The following is a 16,094-nucleotide window of genomic DNA, read 5'->3' on the forward strand; positions in this document are numbered from 1 at the left end:
TTTTCCATGCACCTTGTAACTCCCAAGCAAACAGGGTGGTGGAACTGGGAATGGTTTGGTGAAAGGCTCCCTCAGGCCACACCAACCCGAGCGGGACAAAAGGTTCCCCTCTGTGTTGTATCAGATAAATAACCCTCATGGAGCAATGGAGTTTAACTGTTTAACTGTTCAACCAGCTCTCCTGGGCCCCTGCCCCTGGATCAGCTCCAAAAGGTACCATGGAAGCCTTTCAGGACAACCTGCAGGGCCTGTGGGAATGGACACTGCCCTGGCTAAACAGCTGTTGGACATCCTGGGCCACACAAACTGGTACAACAATGGAAAGGACACCCAAAAAATGCTAATCACTGTCCATGGTGAGCTGATAAAAACACACCATGGCCTGGAGCGAGTGACAAGGGCTGGAGAACAGATGGGAAGTGGGATTGACTCCTTTGGACCGTCCTCAGCTGCACATGATGTTACACCCTGTTGCTATAATGTCGTTGTTAATCAGAATGTGGTTTTTATTAATAATCACTGCACATATGAGTGTGATACCTAATCCAGCAAATGAGGATACTAACCACTCCAGGAATACATAAATTGAAATAATAACAGTGTTTCTTGCCAGAATCAATAGCTAATTCTATATTAGGCTCTGTTTAATGTTGCTAACTAAATTGTAACTGATTTTTGTAATAATTTTGTATGTAAAAGGGAAATGTATGATTATGACAGCTAACACCCTCAAGGCTGAGCCAAAGAGATTTGTCCAATTATATTGGTCTGGGCGAGTAACATCAATCTCTATGTAATAATTGTTTTCTTTTTGCTAGCTTTAATGTAATTGCTTTACTACAATATCAATATTACATTAAATAATATAGTATAATAAAATAATTAAACAATTTAATATAATATTAATATAATATTAATATTATATTAATATAATATTAATATTATATTAATATAATATTAATATAATATTAATATAATATTAATATATTTTATATATTTTATATAATTTAATATAATCACTTTGATATAGTACACTGTACTGTATGAGCAGTTCTAGCTTCTATACTGTGTAGTAAATAATTCTGTTTAAGATCTTTTTGTCTAATAATTTATCATAATAAATAATTTATTTTTATGTAAATATGTCTGACTTGCCATCATTAATCCTGCAGGACAAGGTTGTACAAAGGTTCATTCACAGCTCTGCAAATGTGTTTGTTGAGGGGGTGTGTTCACATCCTTCAAAGGCTCTAAACCAAAGTTCTCTCATGGTTACATCCACACAGAGTTGGAATAATTTTATAGGCAATGCTCCTGTCCCTGGGAGCTCGGTGGGTAATTCTGTACCCTGTGAAAAATTAACCTTTAGCACATATGGTGCTTCTTAATGATCCAATTGTCTCAGTGGGTGAGAAATGGGACCAAAAGGGACAAGGACAAGGAGCCCTCAGTCAGATTTTGGAATTCGATGCATCCCTGGGCTGGGAAGGGGGACTCATCCATTTCCCGTGCAACATTTCCTTTTTGTTTAAAAATTCAGCCACATCATAACAGATACAAAGCCTTCCGAGGCAGAACATGGAAGGTTAATACATATTTGTACCATCTCAAACAGTATAAATCCTTGTATCGACTCCCAGGCTAAATTTAGCTGAATTCCCTGATTCCCAATTCCTTGAGACAAAGTTTTGCCTCCATAAGATAAAAGCAAAAGCTTTACCCACACCATTCTTCCTTTTTTTTCTTTTTTTTTCCCAGCAAAAAGACAAAATAAACCTAGCAAAAATCAAACTAAGAATACATAAAGTGGTCTGTCTTACAAAATCCGACTGATATTTGATCCTCAACAAGGTGATATTAAAAACACAAAAAAAGGCACAAAAATTAATAAACTGATAATACAGGCAATTATGGGGGCAGTTAAAGGTTTCATCAGTTCCACACAGCTCGACATCATCTGTTAGGAGGTTCCTGTTAAACAAAAAGTGAAAGTTTTGCCTGCTAGAGGACAATTATTAAAAAGAAGGAACAATCCATCAATGCTGGTTTGGTGCCACAAAAGAAACCCAAAATTCAAAAGGGCCTGAGGCAGAGGGACTCCCACATCTCCCTGGCTTTCCTGGTTCTTGTCACACCAATCCCCTGGCTGGGTCCCCCCGGGGCTGGCAGGACCCAAGTGTTGGGCTCCTGAGGGGGGTCACCCTCGGGGCTGCCCCGTGTCCTTGGACCTGCAGTGGGGCTGTGCTGGGTCATTCCTGGAGAAATCCACCCTCCCAGGCCTCGCAGGGGCCGGGCTGGGCAGCTTCCCCCTGAGGGGCTCGAGTTTAACAGCCTGGACCTGGTACCTCTCAGGTGGAATCTCAGCTTCTCTCTCATGAAGCCTTTGCTTCGCTGCTGTTGTTGCTCCCCCACCTTTTCGGGGGGGTCTCCTGCCTTTTCTGGGGGGTCTCCTGCCTTTTCAGGGGCGTCTCCTGCCTTTTCAGGGGGGTCTCCTCCCCTGAATTCCACGTCCTGAGGGGGTGAGGCTGCTTGTGAGAGTTCCCCAAGTGCAGCCCGTGCTGTGGGTGAATGTTTGTACCCCTGTGGGCTCTGCTAAAGGTGTCCTGCCCTCCCTCCCAGGCAAGCACCAGTCGAGCCTTGTCCTGTTTCCAGCAGGGAATCAAACAAGACACATCTTTCTCATCTTGGGTTGCCACCCACGAGCGGGACACTCTGAGTCTGAGTTCCCATTTCCACCAGATTTGTCACAGCAGTGGTTAAAGGCACAGCACTGGCATTGAACTGCCTGTAATGAACTGCCCAGACAGGAGAATTGGAGGGGGACTGTGAGCCCCCCACCACTGCCCAAGCACGTGGGTGGCTGTTGGGTTGTGGTGTTGGGTTCTGCAGCTCTCAGAGGAGCCAAATCAGCCACAGCTTCGGAAATTCCATCCCGTGCTGCAGCAAAACTCCAGCTCTGAGGTGCCCCAGCAGTCCCCAGCCAGGATTGCAGCAGCACACTGCAGTCTCTGGGTTTCCTTTAGGGTTAAGATCAGCAGACTTCACTTCTCACCCAGGAGCCATAAACTGAGCTGCTTGGCAGATAACACTTGCTCTGTTTACTCCAGTGATTTTAGGCAGATAACACTTGCTCTGTTTACTGCAGTGATTTTAACTCCTTGCTGCCCGGGTCACACACAGGGCTCCTCAGCCCCCCCCTGCATTAATGCTGAACGTTGCATTCCAGGACCTATTGGAAATTTTATTAATTGCTGGCCAGGACCAACTGGAGTCCAAATGTAGGGGTGCATCGATAGGATCCCACTTGCTGGATTTCAGGCTCGCCTGATTTACTGGCAAACTTTGATCTTTGGGTGGCTGAGGCTGAGGTTTGGCAGCTGGCTCTGGGTTAGTGGCAGTTTAGTGACCCCGACAACCATCAGTTTTAATGAAAGGTTGTAATGTCACTTCCTCCTCATCAGATGTCGTTACTGTCTCGCTCTTTATCAGAACAAAAGACCCATTCACTCAGCTCCTGCACTGGACACAAAATTCTGAGTTACAGGACTGTTCCTGAAGATGTTACGGGTCCTGCATCCTGTAATTTTTCCCATAAGATTTTCTCTCTCTCTCATGCGCATCCCAAAGCTCTGCCTGAACCTTTCCAACCCAATCAAACTTAGCAGCCCCTCTGCCTGCAGCCTCTTCTTCTTTTCCTCACCTAACTGATAGTCCTTGTTTCCCTCAGCCAGAGGTTTAGTTGATTGGCCCAGGAATTTTATACCTCAAGTGCAGGGCATTAAGTGCCAAAATCCTCTGCAGATCCAAGGGGCTGAACCCTCAACCTCCGTAAAATCACAACAGAGCTTTAAAACCATTTTCTCATTTACTTTTTTTTTTTTTTAAAGTAGCAAAAGCCTTTTCCTTCCCTTCTCCCCAGAGGGGCCGTACAAACCATCGGGCACCACAACCCCTCTCCTGCTCGGCCAGGACTCTGCAGATCGTCCTCCTGGAAGGAAATGAAAGTGTTTAATATAAATATTTATGCATAATGTTACTTAATATAAATAACATTAACGTGAAAATTCAAACAGTCTCCTCCTGCTGTGTCCAAGTAGCAAACCAGGCCCAGGGGAAGCCTCCAGTTACAGACAGAACACAGCAACTCCTTGAGAACAATCACAACAGTTCTACCCATTCTCTTGCATCCTTCACCATCCACTTACCCAAGAGAAACATACACGTAGGAAAATGTGCTTTTGGAAATATTTTTTTAGAAGCACACACGGAGCTACCACCGTTACAAGCACAGGGATGTCCCACACCCCCCAAACCCGCGGGTCTGGAGAACCCGCTCCTGGTGTGGGATTTCACCCTCACACCCCAACAACCCCTCCGAGGAGGTACAAACAGCGCGGGCCGGAGCTGAGGCGCCTCTGGATGCGGACGCCCCTGGATCCCTCTGTTTGAGGAGATCCCACGCGCACACAACAGCGACCTCAGGTGACCAGCTCCTTCCCTGGGCGCTGTGTCTGGGCACCAGCCGGCTCTTTGCTGCCAAAGAAACTCTCGAAGCGCCTTGAGGGAGTCACCAGACGTTAAACACCGTCTGCAGCACACACAGAGCCCAGGGTCTAAACGGTTTCCCTCTTAATCTTCTCAAATGCTTCAACTCTCCCATCAACCTTTTCTCTCTCTCTCTCCCAGGGTCAGTGAAGCCTCAGATCACCCCCAATGTTCCCAATTGCACAACCTCGGCCAAGAGCATCCCCTTTGCTGTGCTGGACCTGCTAAAAATAGTCATACCCCCCTTAACTTCAACTCCCTGCACGGCTTACGAGGGATCCCAACCCCCTGCACGCCTTGGGCGAGCCCCCAAACCCCCCTTTCCCCCCCACACTGCTCAGGCCACGCTCGACCCCCTGCAGGGACTCCCCCGACCTTACAAAATGCTGCACCTACGGAGAGGCTGAGGGAGTCGGAGCAGTCTAATAACAAACCCTGACCACTGACGTTGGATCTGCTCAGGGAATTTTAACGATCCCTTTGGCTCCTCCCTGCTCCAAAGATCCCGGTGAGCTCGCCCGGTGCCAGCAGGTGGGGGTTTGGAGCAGGGAGGCTCCAAAGCGGGTGGTCTGGGGCCTCACCTGGGTCGCCAGACTGTTAAAGAAACTTCCCTGTCCAACCACCCCGGAGCTGCTCCAGCAGCCACAGCCACCACAGCTGAGCTGGGGCCGAGGCCCCTTCACACTGCCCCGACAGACCAGTGCCCCTCACCAGCTCAGTCCCAGCTGTCCCATCGCGGAGTCTCAGACGTCTCAATCCTTGAAATGATTTGATCTTGATGCAATAACTAAGTAAAAAAACCCAACAGCTCGAGCTGGTGCCTCCAAGGACGGACCCCGAACAAAGGAACCCCTGAGCATGTATCCCCTCACAGTCTGAGCACGGGAAAGTCTGGAATGTTCGGCTCCTGCTGTCTCCGAGGTGCCTCACCTGGCTGTGCCCAAGGTCTGGAACGCTCAGCTCCCGCTGTCCCCAGGTGTCCCTCAGCTGGCCGGGCCACAGGTCCCGGGCCCTTTGTTGCGCAAAGGGTCGGCAGGTCCTGGTCCCTCACCGGGGGCTCCCGCACAGTGTCTATGTGTCCGTGTGTCCGTGTGTCCGTGTGTCCAAAGGGCACACGTGCTGGATGGGTTTGTCCGTGTGGGGTGAGGGGGGTGGGTGTGTGTGTGTGGGGGGGGTGTGGGGTGGGTGTGTGTGTGGGGTGGGTGTGTGTGGGGGGTGGGTGTGTGGGGGGTGGGTGTGTGTGGGGTGGGTGTGTGGGGGGGTGGGTGTGTGGGGGGTGTGGGTGTGTGTGGGATGGGTGGGTGGGTGTGTGGGGTGGGTGTATGGAGGTGTGTGGGGGGTGGGTGTGTGGGGGGGTGGGTGTGTGGGGGGTGGGTGTGTGTGTGAGGTGGGTGTGTGTGGGGTGGGTAGGCGTGTAGGGTGGGTGATGGGGGTGTGTGGGGTGGGTGTGTGTGTGGGGTGGGTGTATGGGTGTGTGTGGGGTGGGTGTATGGAGGTGTGGGTGTATGGGGGTGGGTGGGTGGGTGTGTGTGGGGTGGGTGTGTGTGTAGGGTGGGTGTATGGGGGTGTGTGGGGTGGGTGTGTGTGTAGGGTGGGTGTATGGGGGTGTGTGGGGTGTGTGTGTGTGGGGTGGTGGGTGTGTGTGTGGGGTGTGTGGGGTGGGTGTATGGGTGTGTGGGGTGGGGTGGGTGTATGGGGGTGTGTGGGGTGGGTGTGTGTGTGGGGTGGGTGTATGGGGGTCTGTGGGGTGTGTGTGTGGGGTGGGTGTATGGGTGTGTGGGTGTGTGGGGTGGGTGTATGGGGTGTCCGTCCCTTCCCGCCCGTTATGTGCCCGCGGGGCGGGGGCGGGGCGCACTGTAGGCGTGACCCACACGACACACCCACTTCTCGCCCCGCCCATCGAGGGCCCGGCGCGGCGGCGGGCGCTGATTGGCGGCGCGGGGGGGTGGGGGCGTGTCCGGGGCGTGGCCAGGCCGGCGGTCCCGGGACTGTGCCCGGTCCTCGCCCCGATCCCGCCGCCGTTCCCAGTCCCGCTCCGCAGCGGTCCGGGATGGCGGCGCGAGCGGGCGAGCGGCGGATCCTGTGCGTGGGGCTGGTGTGCCTGGACATCATCAGCGTGGTGGAGACTTTCCCGGCCGAGGACTCCGACACCAGGTACCGCCAACGGGGGCGGCTCCACCGGTGCCTCCCGAGCCGGCCCCGCGCCCACCGCAGCCTCCTGTCCCCGCAGGTGCGTGTCGCAGCGGTGGCAGCGGGGCGGGAACGCCTCCAACTCCTGCACGGTGCTGGCGCTGCTGGGAGCCCCCTGCGCCTTCATGGGCTCGCTGGCCCCCGGCCCCGCCGCCGAGTAAGTGGGGTGCGGGACCCCCCCAGCACTGGGCACGGGCCGACCCGCCCTGACACTCCACCGGCCTCTCCGTGTTACTCCACCGGCAGCCTCGACCCGCGGCGCGATGCCGTGGCCGCGGTCCCCCCGCTGCCCGCCTGCCCCCGCCGTCACCACCGGCGCCCGCCGGGGCACCCGTCCCGCCCCTCCCGGGGATGTGCGGGCCCCTCACCCCGCTCTCTGTCCCCTGAAGCTTCATCGTGGCGGATTTCCAGCGCCGGGGGGTGGACACGGCGCACATTGCCTGGCAGACCCGCGGGGACGTGCCCTGTGCCTGCTGCATCGTCAACGCCTCCAGCGGCTCCCGCACCATCGTCCTGCACGACACGTAAGGGCCCGGCACCTGCGGGCAGCCGGGCTGAGCCAGCTCGGGGTTACACAGGCGCGGGTCCCGCTGCCTGACTCCCTGTGGTCCCGCCAGTGGTCCCCGCAGCCCCCCGTTCACCGCCTGTGCCGCCGCCGGCATTGGCGGGGACATCCCCACATGGCCGCACGTTCTGGGGCGCGGGGCAGCGGGCACGGCCCCAGGGGGACACCCGGCACAGCCACGGCACCTGCCCGGTGCGGGGCCGGTGCTCCCTCGGCCGTGCCGAAGGGTCAGGGGCTGTTGGGCATCGCTGAACCGCGGCCCCGGCCTGGCCACCGCTGCGCTGCCCTTCGAGTCGAGCTCAGGGTCCCAGATGCCATCAATTAATGATTCACCTGGGCAGTGTCACCCCTGGGACCTCTGTCCCGGCAGCGTGGGGCCCTGCACAGCCCCTGGCACTGCCCTTCGCCCCCGGCCGCGTGCCAGGCTGGGGGTCCCCTGCCCCACCTGGCGTCCGTCCCGCAGGAACCTGCCTGATGCGACGGCCCGAGACTTCGAGCGGGTCGACCTCTCCCAGTACAAGTGGATCCACTTCGAGGTGAGCCCGGGGCTCTGGGGATCCTTGGGGCCAGAGGGACCCCCGGGGCTGGAGGGGGATTCCCTGGGACTGTGGGTGAGCCCGGGGCTGGGGGGACCCCTCGGGCTGGGGAGCATCCCAAGAGGGCGGAGCATCCCGGGAGTGGGGGGCCCCCCGGGGCCGGCGAACCCCCGGCGGTGGCGGAGTCGTGCCCGTGCCCGCAGGCCCGGAACGCGGCGGAGCAGGAGGCGATGCTGGAGCGGGTGGAGCGGCACAACCGGGCGGCGGCACCGGGACAGTGGGTCCGGATCTCGGTGGAGGTGGAGAAGCCCCGGGAGGAGCTGCTGCCGCTGATGGGGCGGGGCCAAGTGGTGCGGGGCGGGGCCAAGACAAGGGGGCGGGACTTACAGCTCATGGGCGGGGCCAAGGGGCGGCTGCACCCGGGGGCGGGGCCAGGGGCGCTGGGGGTCGTGGTCCGGGCTCGAGGGGTGCAGGGGTGGGGTTTGGGGGGGTACCCGGGGTCTGGGGGGGTACCCAAGGTCTGGGGAGCACAGTCGGAGTCTGGGAGTGTGGTCAGAGTGTGGGCGTGCGATTGCGGTCTGGGGAGTGTAAGGGAGTCAGTCCGGGAGTGTAAGGGAGCTGGGGGTGTGATTGGGGTCTGGGGGTGTCGTCGGGATCTGGGGGTGTGACTGGGGTCTGGGGGCAGCGCTGGGATGCAGGCCCATCCCTGCCTGGCTGGGGGAGCCGGGGGCTGCCCCCCGCCCCAGCCCCTCTCGTGCAGGTGTTCATCAGCAAGGACCTGGCCCAGCACTTCGGGTACCGCTCGGCCCCCGAGGCGCTGCGGGGGCTGCGGGGGCGCATCCAGTCGGGGTATGGGGGTCGCATGGGGGGCCGGGAGGGCTGGGGAGTGCGTGGGGGGCCCCACACACATCCCACACCCCCCCAGGGCCACGCTGATCTGCGCCTGGGCCGAGGAGGGGGCCGACGCCGTGGGGCCCAACGGGGAGCTGGTGCACTCGGACGCCTTCCCCCCAGAGACCCTCGTGGACACACTGGGGGCCGGGGACACCTTCAATGCCTCTGTCATCTTCGCGCTCGCAGAAGGTGGGCACGGACACGGCCCGGGCGCAGCGTGGCCATGGCTCAGCCTGGCACAGCTCTGGCACAGCTGCGCTGCAGACACAGCGCGGCCACGTCTCATCCTGGGCCCCGTCCCCAGGGAGGACCCTGCAGGATGCCCTCACCTTCGGCTGCCGGATCGCAGGCAGGAAATGCGGGATCCAGGGCTTCGATGGCATCATCTGAGCCTGTGCCTGGAGACCCCCTCACCACCCAGGAGCACCACGTATCCACTGCACGCAGCACCTCCCCCAATAAAGCTCCACGTGCCCCACAACAGCTATGCCCCCCTGCCCTGGCCAGGGTCCCACGGCCCCAGGGGTGCACTGACCATGGCCAAGGCCACCAGCAGCCTCTATTTCTCTGTCTGATGCGTTACAGGGGAGACCACATGACCACAGTGCCCCAGCCCTCCAGCCCGGATGCAGGGTGGGGGACACAGGGACCCCCCACCACTCTGTGCCACGAGCAGGTCAGGAAGCAGCCAGGGCGTTGCCCCAGTCAGCCCTGCCCACAGCCTCCCACCATCTACCCCTCCCCAGAGTCCCTCCATGCTGGGGCTGCCTCCTCCTCAAGGGCTTCAGCCTCGGGGACTTCCTCTTCCTCAGACACATCACTATTGTGGGCTTCAGCCTCGGGGGCTTCTTCTGCCTCCACAGCCTCAGCACTGGGGGATTCCACCTTGGGGCCTTCGTCCCCCTCCATGCCTCCATCCTCAGGGGCTCCAGCCTGGGCAGCTCCAGTCTCAGGGGCTGCCTGCCCTGGGCTGCTCACCCCCAGGTGCCCCCTGAGCATCTCTGTGCCCTCCTCAGGCACAGTCTCGGCCCCTGCTTGCGGCTCCAGGGAGGACTGCCCCAGGGGTCCCTGGCCCTGGTCAGGTGACAGCAGCTCGTGGGGGTCCAGCAGCCCATCCCCATTGCGGTCCTGCCTCGCCAGGGCTCGGTCCACCAGAGCAGCCACCTGCAGGGACAGGGCATGGGGATGAGGGCCTGGCCTGGGGGCTCTGTGGGGTGCGAGGGACAATCCCTGTGGGACCCACCGTGTCGGGGTCTGGCCACCCCCCGGCCTGTGCCAGCACAGTGCCCAGCAGCTGCAGCAGCTCCAGCCCATCCAGGTGCCCACTCCGGTCATGGTCATGGAGCACGGCGAGGTAGAGCAGGGCTGTGGGGCACAGAGGCACCGTGGGGCTGGGGTCCCTGACCCCACCAGCCCCTCAGCCCCCCATCACACCACATGGCCTCACCCTGCTCCCGTGGCATGGCCTCCACATCCTGCTCCGGCAGCCCCAGGCTCCGCACCGCGCCCCGCAGCAGCCTGGGGGGAGCAGGGACAGGGGTGGGCAACACTGCCCATGCCCCATGGCCCACCCTGGCCCATGAGCAGGTGGGCACTGCCCGGGCCCCCCCCCATTGCTGTCCCCCCCTCAATGCACAGCCCCAGCCGGGGTGGGGTCCCGGTGTCACGGGGCTCTCCAGGGCAGGGACTCACGGCAGCAGTGGCAACTCCGGGCTCAGCAGGTCGGGATACGCTTCCAGGATTGTGGCCAGGGGGGGCTCAGGCCTGGCCAGGAGACGGGGGGTTACCTGTGCCCCTGGAGGGGCTGCCCGTGCTGGCCTGACATCCCCCTAACCATGGCCCCCACAGCCCCCTTAGTACCACCCCTCACCGGGCACCCCCGGACCCCTGTGCCCACCCACAGCCACCCGCCCCCTCTATACCTGTGCCCCCCTCATGCCCAGGTGCCCATCGGCCCCCATGCACCCCACCTGTACCTGTGCCCCCACACCCATATGAACCCCCATGTCTCTGCCTGCCCTTAACTATGTCCCCCCATTCTTCTGCCCTCCATCTGTGCCTGCCACACCTGTACCTCACACTTGTACCCCCCTACCTGTGCCCCCCACACCTCTACCCTCCTACCTGTTCCCCCACACCCATACCTTCCATACCCTCCATACCTGTGCCCCCTCTACCTGTACCCCCATACCTGTGCCCCCACACCTGTACCCCCATACCCATACCCCCATACCTGTGCCCCTACACCTGTACTCCCGTACCTGTACCGTCCATACCTGTGCTCGCACACCCGTACCCTCCATACCTGTGCCCCCACCCCTGTACCTCATACCTGTACCCCCCTACCTCTGCCCCCCCGCCCTGGGGGCGGCCCGTGCCACCGGCCCCAGCAGCAGCAGCACGGTCAGTGTCACCGGTGGGTTCCTCATCCCGCCACCTCGGGCTGCAGTGGAACGAGAGTGGCGGGGTCGGGGGCGCCTCTGGGCGGGTCGGGGTCCCGGGGCCGTGGGAAGCCGGCGGTAGGAGAGGGGCGGGGGCTCCGGGAGCTGCCCCGGTCCCAGCGCGGCGGGGACACGCTGGCACGGACGGGAGGGGGCACAGGACAGCGGCGTGCACGGGACCGGCTGGCGCTGCTCACCCAGTGCACGCCCCCAACACCCCCAGCCCGGTGACCCCGGTGCCCACTCACCCAGCCCCGCTCGCGTCTCGGTGCCGCCCGCCCCGCGCTGGGGCCACGTAGCCGCCACGTCCCGGCCCCGCCACCGGGCCCAGGAGCGGCCCCGCCCGCCCCGGGCCCTGCCCTGCCCTGCCCGGGGGGGTTCGGCACCATGCGGGACGTCCCGGGGCAGCTCCGGGGCAACCAGGATCCGGCGCTTCTCAACCGGGGCCGGGCGGGGCGGCGAGATGCGGGCGTGGTCACAGCACGGGCGGGGCCGTCCCGGTGGGTGAGACCCCCCTAAACTCCCCAGGGCCCCAGGTACAGCCGGGCCAGCCCACCATTGACCCCTGGACCCCCACACCAGCACCACCGAGGGCCTGGGTCAGCCAGTGCCAGCACCTGCTCGCCGTGGGGGTCTCCAGAAAGGCCCCCCGAGGGCACGGCCAGGCCCCCCCGAGGGCACACACTCTCCCGGACCGTGACCAGCGCAATGCTCCCAGCCCAGCCCCACTCCCCCGGCACAGACACAGCACTGCCTTCATGCTCCAGTTTAATGGCCATAGTGGGGCAGGGGGCCAGCAGGACGCCCTCCTTCTGGGGCAGGGGACCCCCGTGTCCGGCAGGCCCCCTGTCCCAGGGCTGGCCCCGCACCGCTGCCAGCACAGTCCCGGTGGGCCGGGCCCCGGGCGGCTCCCCGGCCCCTCCTGCACTCCCGAACACCAGCGGGGGGGTGGGGCCGGGGCTGGTCCCTTTTCTGTTTCACAGTCTGTGAGGAGGGAGTGTCGAGGCCGGGGGGTTGCTCCTGGCGCCGAGGGGTCCCTTCCAGGGGCTGGGGGGCTACAGGAAGCCCGGGAAGGCAAGCTGCAGCAGCAGGATGGTGGCCACGATGAGCCCGGCACAGAGCAGCAGCAGCAGCCAGACCGGGAGGGAGCCTGTGGGGCAGAGATGGGTGAAGGGGGGCTGCAGCCCTCCCATGCCGTGGGAGGGGCAGAGGCCCCCCAGCCCCCAGGAGCCCCCCAGGAGCCCCAGGACGTACGTCGGGTGGGCAGCAGGTGCAGCTTGCAGCGACTGTCCACGGCCACGCTGAGCAGGGCGGCCTCGTGGCCCCCCAGCAGCTCCCGCCCGGGCTGGCTCTCGGGGACAAAGGCCACGTCGGTCACCACGATGCCGTGGGCCTCCTTCACGTAGTACAGCCTCTGGGGGGCACAGGGGGGTGAGAGGCCAGCTGGGGGGCACTGGAGCTGCCCCACCCCCTGCCCCAGCTCACCTGCAGCGAGAAGGCGATGTGGATGGCCACGGAGCCCGTCACTGTGCCCAGCCCCAGGAAAGTGCCCGAATCACTGCGGGGAGAGGGCAGTGAGCCGGGGCTGCCCCAGCCCCCCTCCTCCCCCAGGCCCCAGGGTACCTGATGGAGAGGCAGGAGATGACCTCGGAGCCGCAGGGCCGTGTCAGCAGCGGCAGGAAGTTCTTCCCGTCCCACTTGGTCAGGTAGCAGGGCGGGGGGCGGCGCTCCCGCTTGTGGGGCACCTGCACTGTGTAGAGCCGCAGCGCCCCAGCACTGTCCTCCACCGCCCCGAACCTGCCAGGGCACAGTGGGCATGGGGCACGGGGGGCACGGGGCTCAGGAGGCATGGGGGGCACAGGCTGTGGCTCTCCTGGCATCCAGCCCCCTCCCCAGTAGAGCAGCAGAGCCCAGGGAACCCCTCCCTGCAGACCCAACCGGGACAGGGCTCAGTACAAGGCAGCAGCTGAGGGTAGCCCATCCCCAGCACTGGTGGCCCATTTCCAGCCCCCTGCTCCATCCTCAGCCCCGGTGATCTGATCCCAGCTCCCTGCCCCAGCCCCAGTGGTCTGTTGCCAGCTCTCTGCCCCATCCCCAGTGGTCTGTTCCCAGCTCCCTGCCCCAGCCCCAGTAGTCTGTTCCCAGCCCCCTGCCCCAGCCCCAGTGGTCTGTTCCCAGCTCCCTGCCCCAGCCCCAGTGGTCTGTTCCCAGCCCCCTGCCCCATCCCCAGTGGTCTGTTCCCAGCTCCCTGCCCCAGCCTCAGTGGTCTGTTCCCAGCTCCCTGCCCCAGCCCCAGTGGTCTGTTCCCAGTCCCCTGCCCCAGCCCCAGTGGTCTGTTCCCAGCTCCCTGCTCCATTCCCATCCCCAGCCCTCTGTTCCCAGCTCCCTGCTCCATCCCCAGTCCCAGTGGTCTGTTCCCAGCTCCCTGCCCCATCCCCAGTGGTCTGTTCCCAGCCCCCTGTCCCATCCCCATCCCCAGTGGTCTGTTCCCAGCTCCCTGCTCCATCCCCATCCCCAGTGGTCTGTTCCCAGCTCCCTGCTCCATCCCCATCCCCAGTGGTCTGTTCCCAGCTCCCTGCTCCATCCCCAGCCCTCTGTTCCCAGCCCCCTGTCCCATCCCAGCCCTCACCGGCAGGCCTGGTAGCGATAGGCCTTGTCGGGGATGCCAGGCAGGTTCTCGTGCCAGCGCAGCCCCGTCACCAGCTGGTCCTGCTGCCACACGCAGCACTGGAAGTCCCTCCCTGCTGTCACCACCTGCCACACACAGCACAGGGGTCAGACGCTGCTCTTCTGCAGGGCCAAGGGGCCGCAGGGCTACCTGACGCTCACCTTGTTGTCAGGGCCGAGTGCAATGTCCTCGATCTCCCCATCGTGGGCTTTGAACTCCAGCATCTTCTTCATGCTGGGGAACTGCGGGGGCAGAGCCGGTGAGGGCGCTGGGCAGGGGCCGGGCCCCGCTGCAGCCCCGGGCAGGTGTGGGGGGAATCAGAGTTAGGGAACTGATGCTGATCCAGCCATCCCTGCCCGACATGTGCTGCCACCAGCACGGCAGTGCTGGCCTCCGCTTCCCTGTGCCAGCCCCCCGCACCCACCTCCCTGGCTCCCCGTGCCCCCTCTGCTCCCCTATGCCCAACTCCACTGCCCTGTGCCCCCTGGCCCCCCCTGCCCACCACGGCTCGCCCCGTGCCCACCTCCCAGAGGCGCAGGAAGCCGTCGGCACCGCCGGTGGCCAGCAGGGCGCCGTCGCTGCTGAAGCGCACGGCCTTCTGCAGGGCGTCGGCGCTGGTGTCGGTGCGCACGCGGTGCAGGCTCTCCACCCTCACCTCGCGGGGCCGGCCCTGCGTGTCCCCCGGGGCCCCCCCGCCGGGGCCGCGCCGCCGCCGCACGCCCTTGTCCCCCCCGCCTGCAACCGGGACACGGGGCTGGCAGGGCGGGCACGGGGGGCACAGGGGGGCAGTGCCCGTCCCCACAGCACCCCACACGCCGTCCCACGGCACCCAGGGCAGCTCCCATACCCAAAGGGTCCACAACACCCAGGGTGGACACAGGGAGGGATCCAGGGGGGTTCCAGGGCACTGTCCATCCCCAAAACACTCCCCAGCCCCCCACACCCTGCCCACAGCACCTGGGATGGGTCCAGGAAGGGGTCCAGGGAAGGCACAGGGGAGTTCCAGGGCAGTGTCCCATCCCCAGAGCTCCCCATGACACCCAGGGCAAGCACAGGGAGGCAAGTCCAGGACAGACATGCAGGGGTCCAGGGCAGTACCCCATCCCCAAGCCACCCCACAGACCCCCAGCTCCCCATATCCCGCCCCACTGCACCCAAGGTAAGCAGGGAGAGGGGGATCCAGGGCGGGCATGGGGGTGTCCACAGAACGCCTCATCTCCAAAACACTACCCAGCCCTCCACACGGCACCCAGGGCAGGCATGAGGGGGCAGTCCAGGGCAGTGCCCGTCCGCACATCCCCCTCGCCCCAGGGCAGGTGCCCCACGCCGCCCCCGGTGACTCGGGCTCTCACCGTCGCGCCCGGCGGTGCCCGGGCCCTCGGGCTCCTGCAGGGTGAAGCGCAGGATGTGGCAGCTGTTGTCCTGCCCGGCGGCGATCACGTCCCCGGCCAGCGCCATGGTCATGGTGGCGCGGGTCTCGGTGTCGTGGCAGTGCAGCAGCGAGGCGCTGAGCTGCCCCCCGATCTGCTCCAGCTGCAGGAAGTGCTGCGGGGCGGGGGTGGCTCAGCCGCGGCCCCGCCGGGCTCTGGGGGGGTTCCCTGGGGACATCCCCTCCGGGCCTCCCCGTGAGCCGGGCCACCCAAGTCCCGCAGCCCCCGCTCGCTCAGACCTGGCCCCCCCCACACACCCGGTCCCCCAGCCCCTCAGACCCCCCCGGCGCTCAAACCTCCCCCCCCCGCTGCAGCCTGGCCCCCCCAGCGCCCCGTCCCCGCGCTCAGACCTGCCCCCCCAGAGCCCTCGCCTGCCCCCGTACCACGCCATTGCGGATGCCGGTCTTGGCGGCGCCGCCGCCGCCGGCGGTGATGGCGAGCGCCCGGCGCGGGTGGAGGCGGACGGTGTAGAGCGGGAACGGCGCCCGGTACAGCTCCGGGGGGCGCCGGGGCGCCATCGCAGCGCCGTGACGTCACCACGCCGGTACGTCACGCACCGGCACGTCAGCACGCCCCGCCCCGCGAAAATTGGGGCGGGGCCAGGAGGGGTGGGGTCACCAAAGGGGCGGGGCTCGGGGGTCACGTGCCCAACCCGGTTCGGCGGCCAGCGGAGACACCCCCGGTGCCTCGGGGGGCCCTGGGGGTCAGTGGGGACCCCCAGCGCTCATGGCAGTAGGGAGCCTCTGTCCCCCATGGGCTCCTGGGTCACAGCAGAGACACCCACTGCCTGGGGAGACAGGAGTCCCGTCAGGTCCCAGGCGACAG

General features: G+C 63.1%; 3 protein-coding genes and 1 long non-coding RNA gene across 7 annotated transcripts; 1 reads left to right on the plus strand and 3 right to left on the minus strand.

Moving 5' to 3' along the window:
* Positions 1-1,058: 1,058 nt before the first annotated feature.
* Positions 1,059-5,690, minus strand: LOC127462202 (uncharacterized). 2 transcript variants are annotated; one of them, XR_007900340.1, is made up of 4 exons: positions 5,476-5,690; positions 5,257-5,332; positions 2,839-3,988; positions 1,059-2,785 (listed from the first exon to the last, which is right to left on the minus strand). It is a non-coding gene; the product is annotated as an uncharacterized LOC127462202 (long non-coding RNA). The 2 variants fall into 2 exon arrangements; XR_007900339.1 differs by having other exon boundaries at positions 1,059-3,988.
* Positions 5,691-6,519: 829 nt separating this feature from the next.
* Positions 6,520-9,213, plus strand: KHK (ketohexokinase). Of its 2 annotated transcripts, XM_051770639.1 has the most exons (8): positions 6,527-6,699; positions 6,776-6,892; positions 7,125-7,259; positions 7,764-7,836; positions 8,040-8,186; positions 8,597-8,685; positions 8,762-8,919; positions 9,035-9,213. In XM_051770639.1, exons 1-8 carry the CDS (start codon positions 6,596-6,598, stop codon positions 9,118-9,120), a joined length of 909 nt encoding a protein of 302 aa, XP_051626599.1. In that variant the 5' UTR covers positions 6,527-6,595; the 3' UTR covers positions 9,121-9,213. The 2 variants fall into 2 exon arrangements, with proteins under 2 accessions (XP_051626600.1, XP_051626599.1); XM_051770640.1 differs by lacking the exon at positions 6,776-6,892 and having other exon boundaries at positions 6,520-6,699.
* A 210-nt stretch (positions 9,214-9,423) lies between these two features.
* Positions 9,424-11,767, minus strand: CGREF1 (cell growth regulator with EF-hand domain 1). Its single transcript, XM_051770644.1, has 5 exons — positions 11,077-11,767; positions 10,423-10,494; positions 10,178-10,248; positions 9,974-10,095; positions 9,424-9,894 (listed from the first exon to the last, which is right to left on the minus strand). Exons 1-5 carry the CDS (start codon positions 11,157-11,159, stop codon positions 9,463-9,465), a joined length of 780 nt encoding a protein of 259 aa, XP_051626604.1. The 5' UTR covers positions 11,160-11,767; the 3' UTR covers positions 9,424-9,462.
* A 166-nt stretch (positions 11,768-11,933) lies between these two features.
* Positions 11,934-15,832, minus strand: PREB (prolactin regulatory element binding). 2 transcript variants are annotated; one of them, XM_051770641.1, is made up of 9 exons: positions 15,653-15,830; positions 15,192-15,384; positions 14,363-14,574; positions 14,001-14,081; positions 13,801-13,925; positions 12,795-12,968; positions 12,657-12,729; positions 12,426-12,585; positions 11,937-12,321 (listed from the first exon to the last, which is right to left on the minus strand). In XM_051770641.1, the coding sequence occupies exons 1-9, from the start codon at positions 15,785-15,787 to the stop codon at positions 12,227-12,229; spliced, it is 1,248 nt and encodes a 415-aa protein (XP_051626601.1). In that variant the 5' UTR covers positions 15,788-15,830; the 3' UTR covers positions 11,937-12,226. The 2 variants fall into 2 exon arrangements, with proteins under 2 accessions (XP_051626602.1, XP_051626601.1); XM_051770642.1 differs by lacking the exon at positions 14,363-14,574 and having other exon boundaries at positions 11,934-12,321; positions 14,001-14,128; positions 15,653-15,832.
* Positions 15,833-16,094: the final 262 nt, after the last annotated feature.

This window comes from Manacus candei, unplaced genomic scaffold (genome assembly GCF_025592945.1).
Source record: "Manacus candei isolate 608988 ecotype Guabito, Panama unplaced genomic scaffold, ASM2559294v1 h1tg000121l, whole genome shotgun sequence".
NCBI lineage: Eukaryota > Metazoa > Chordata > Aves > Passeriformes > Pipridae > Manacus > Manacus candei.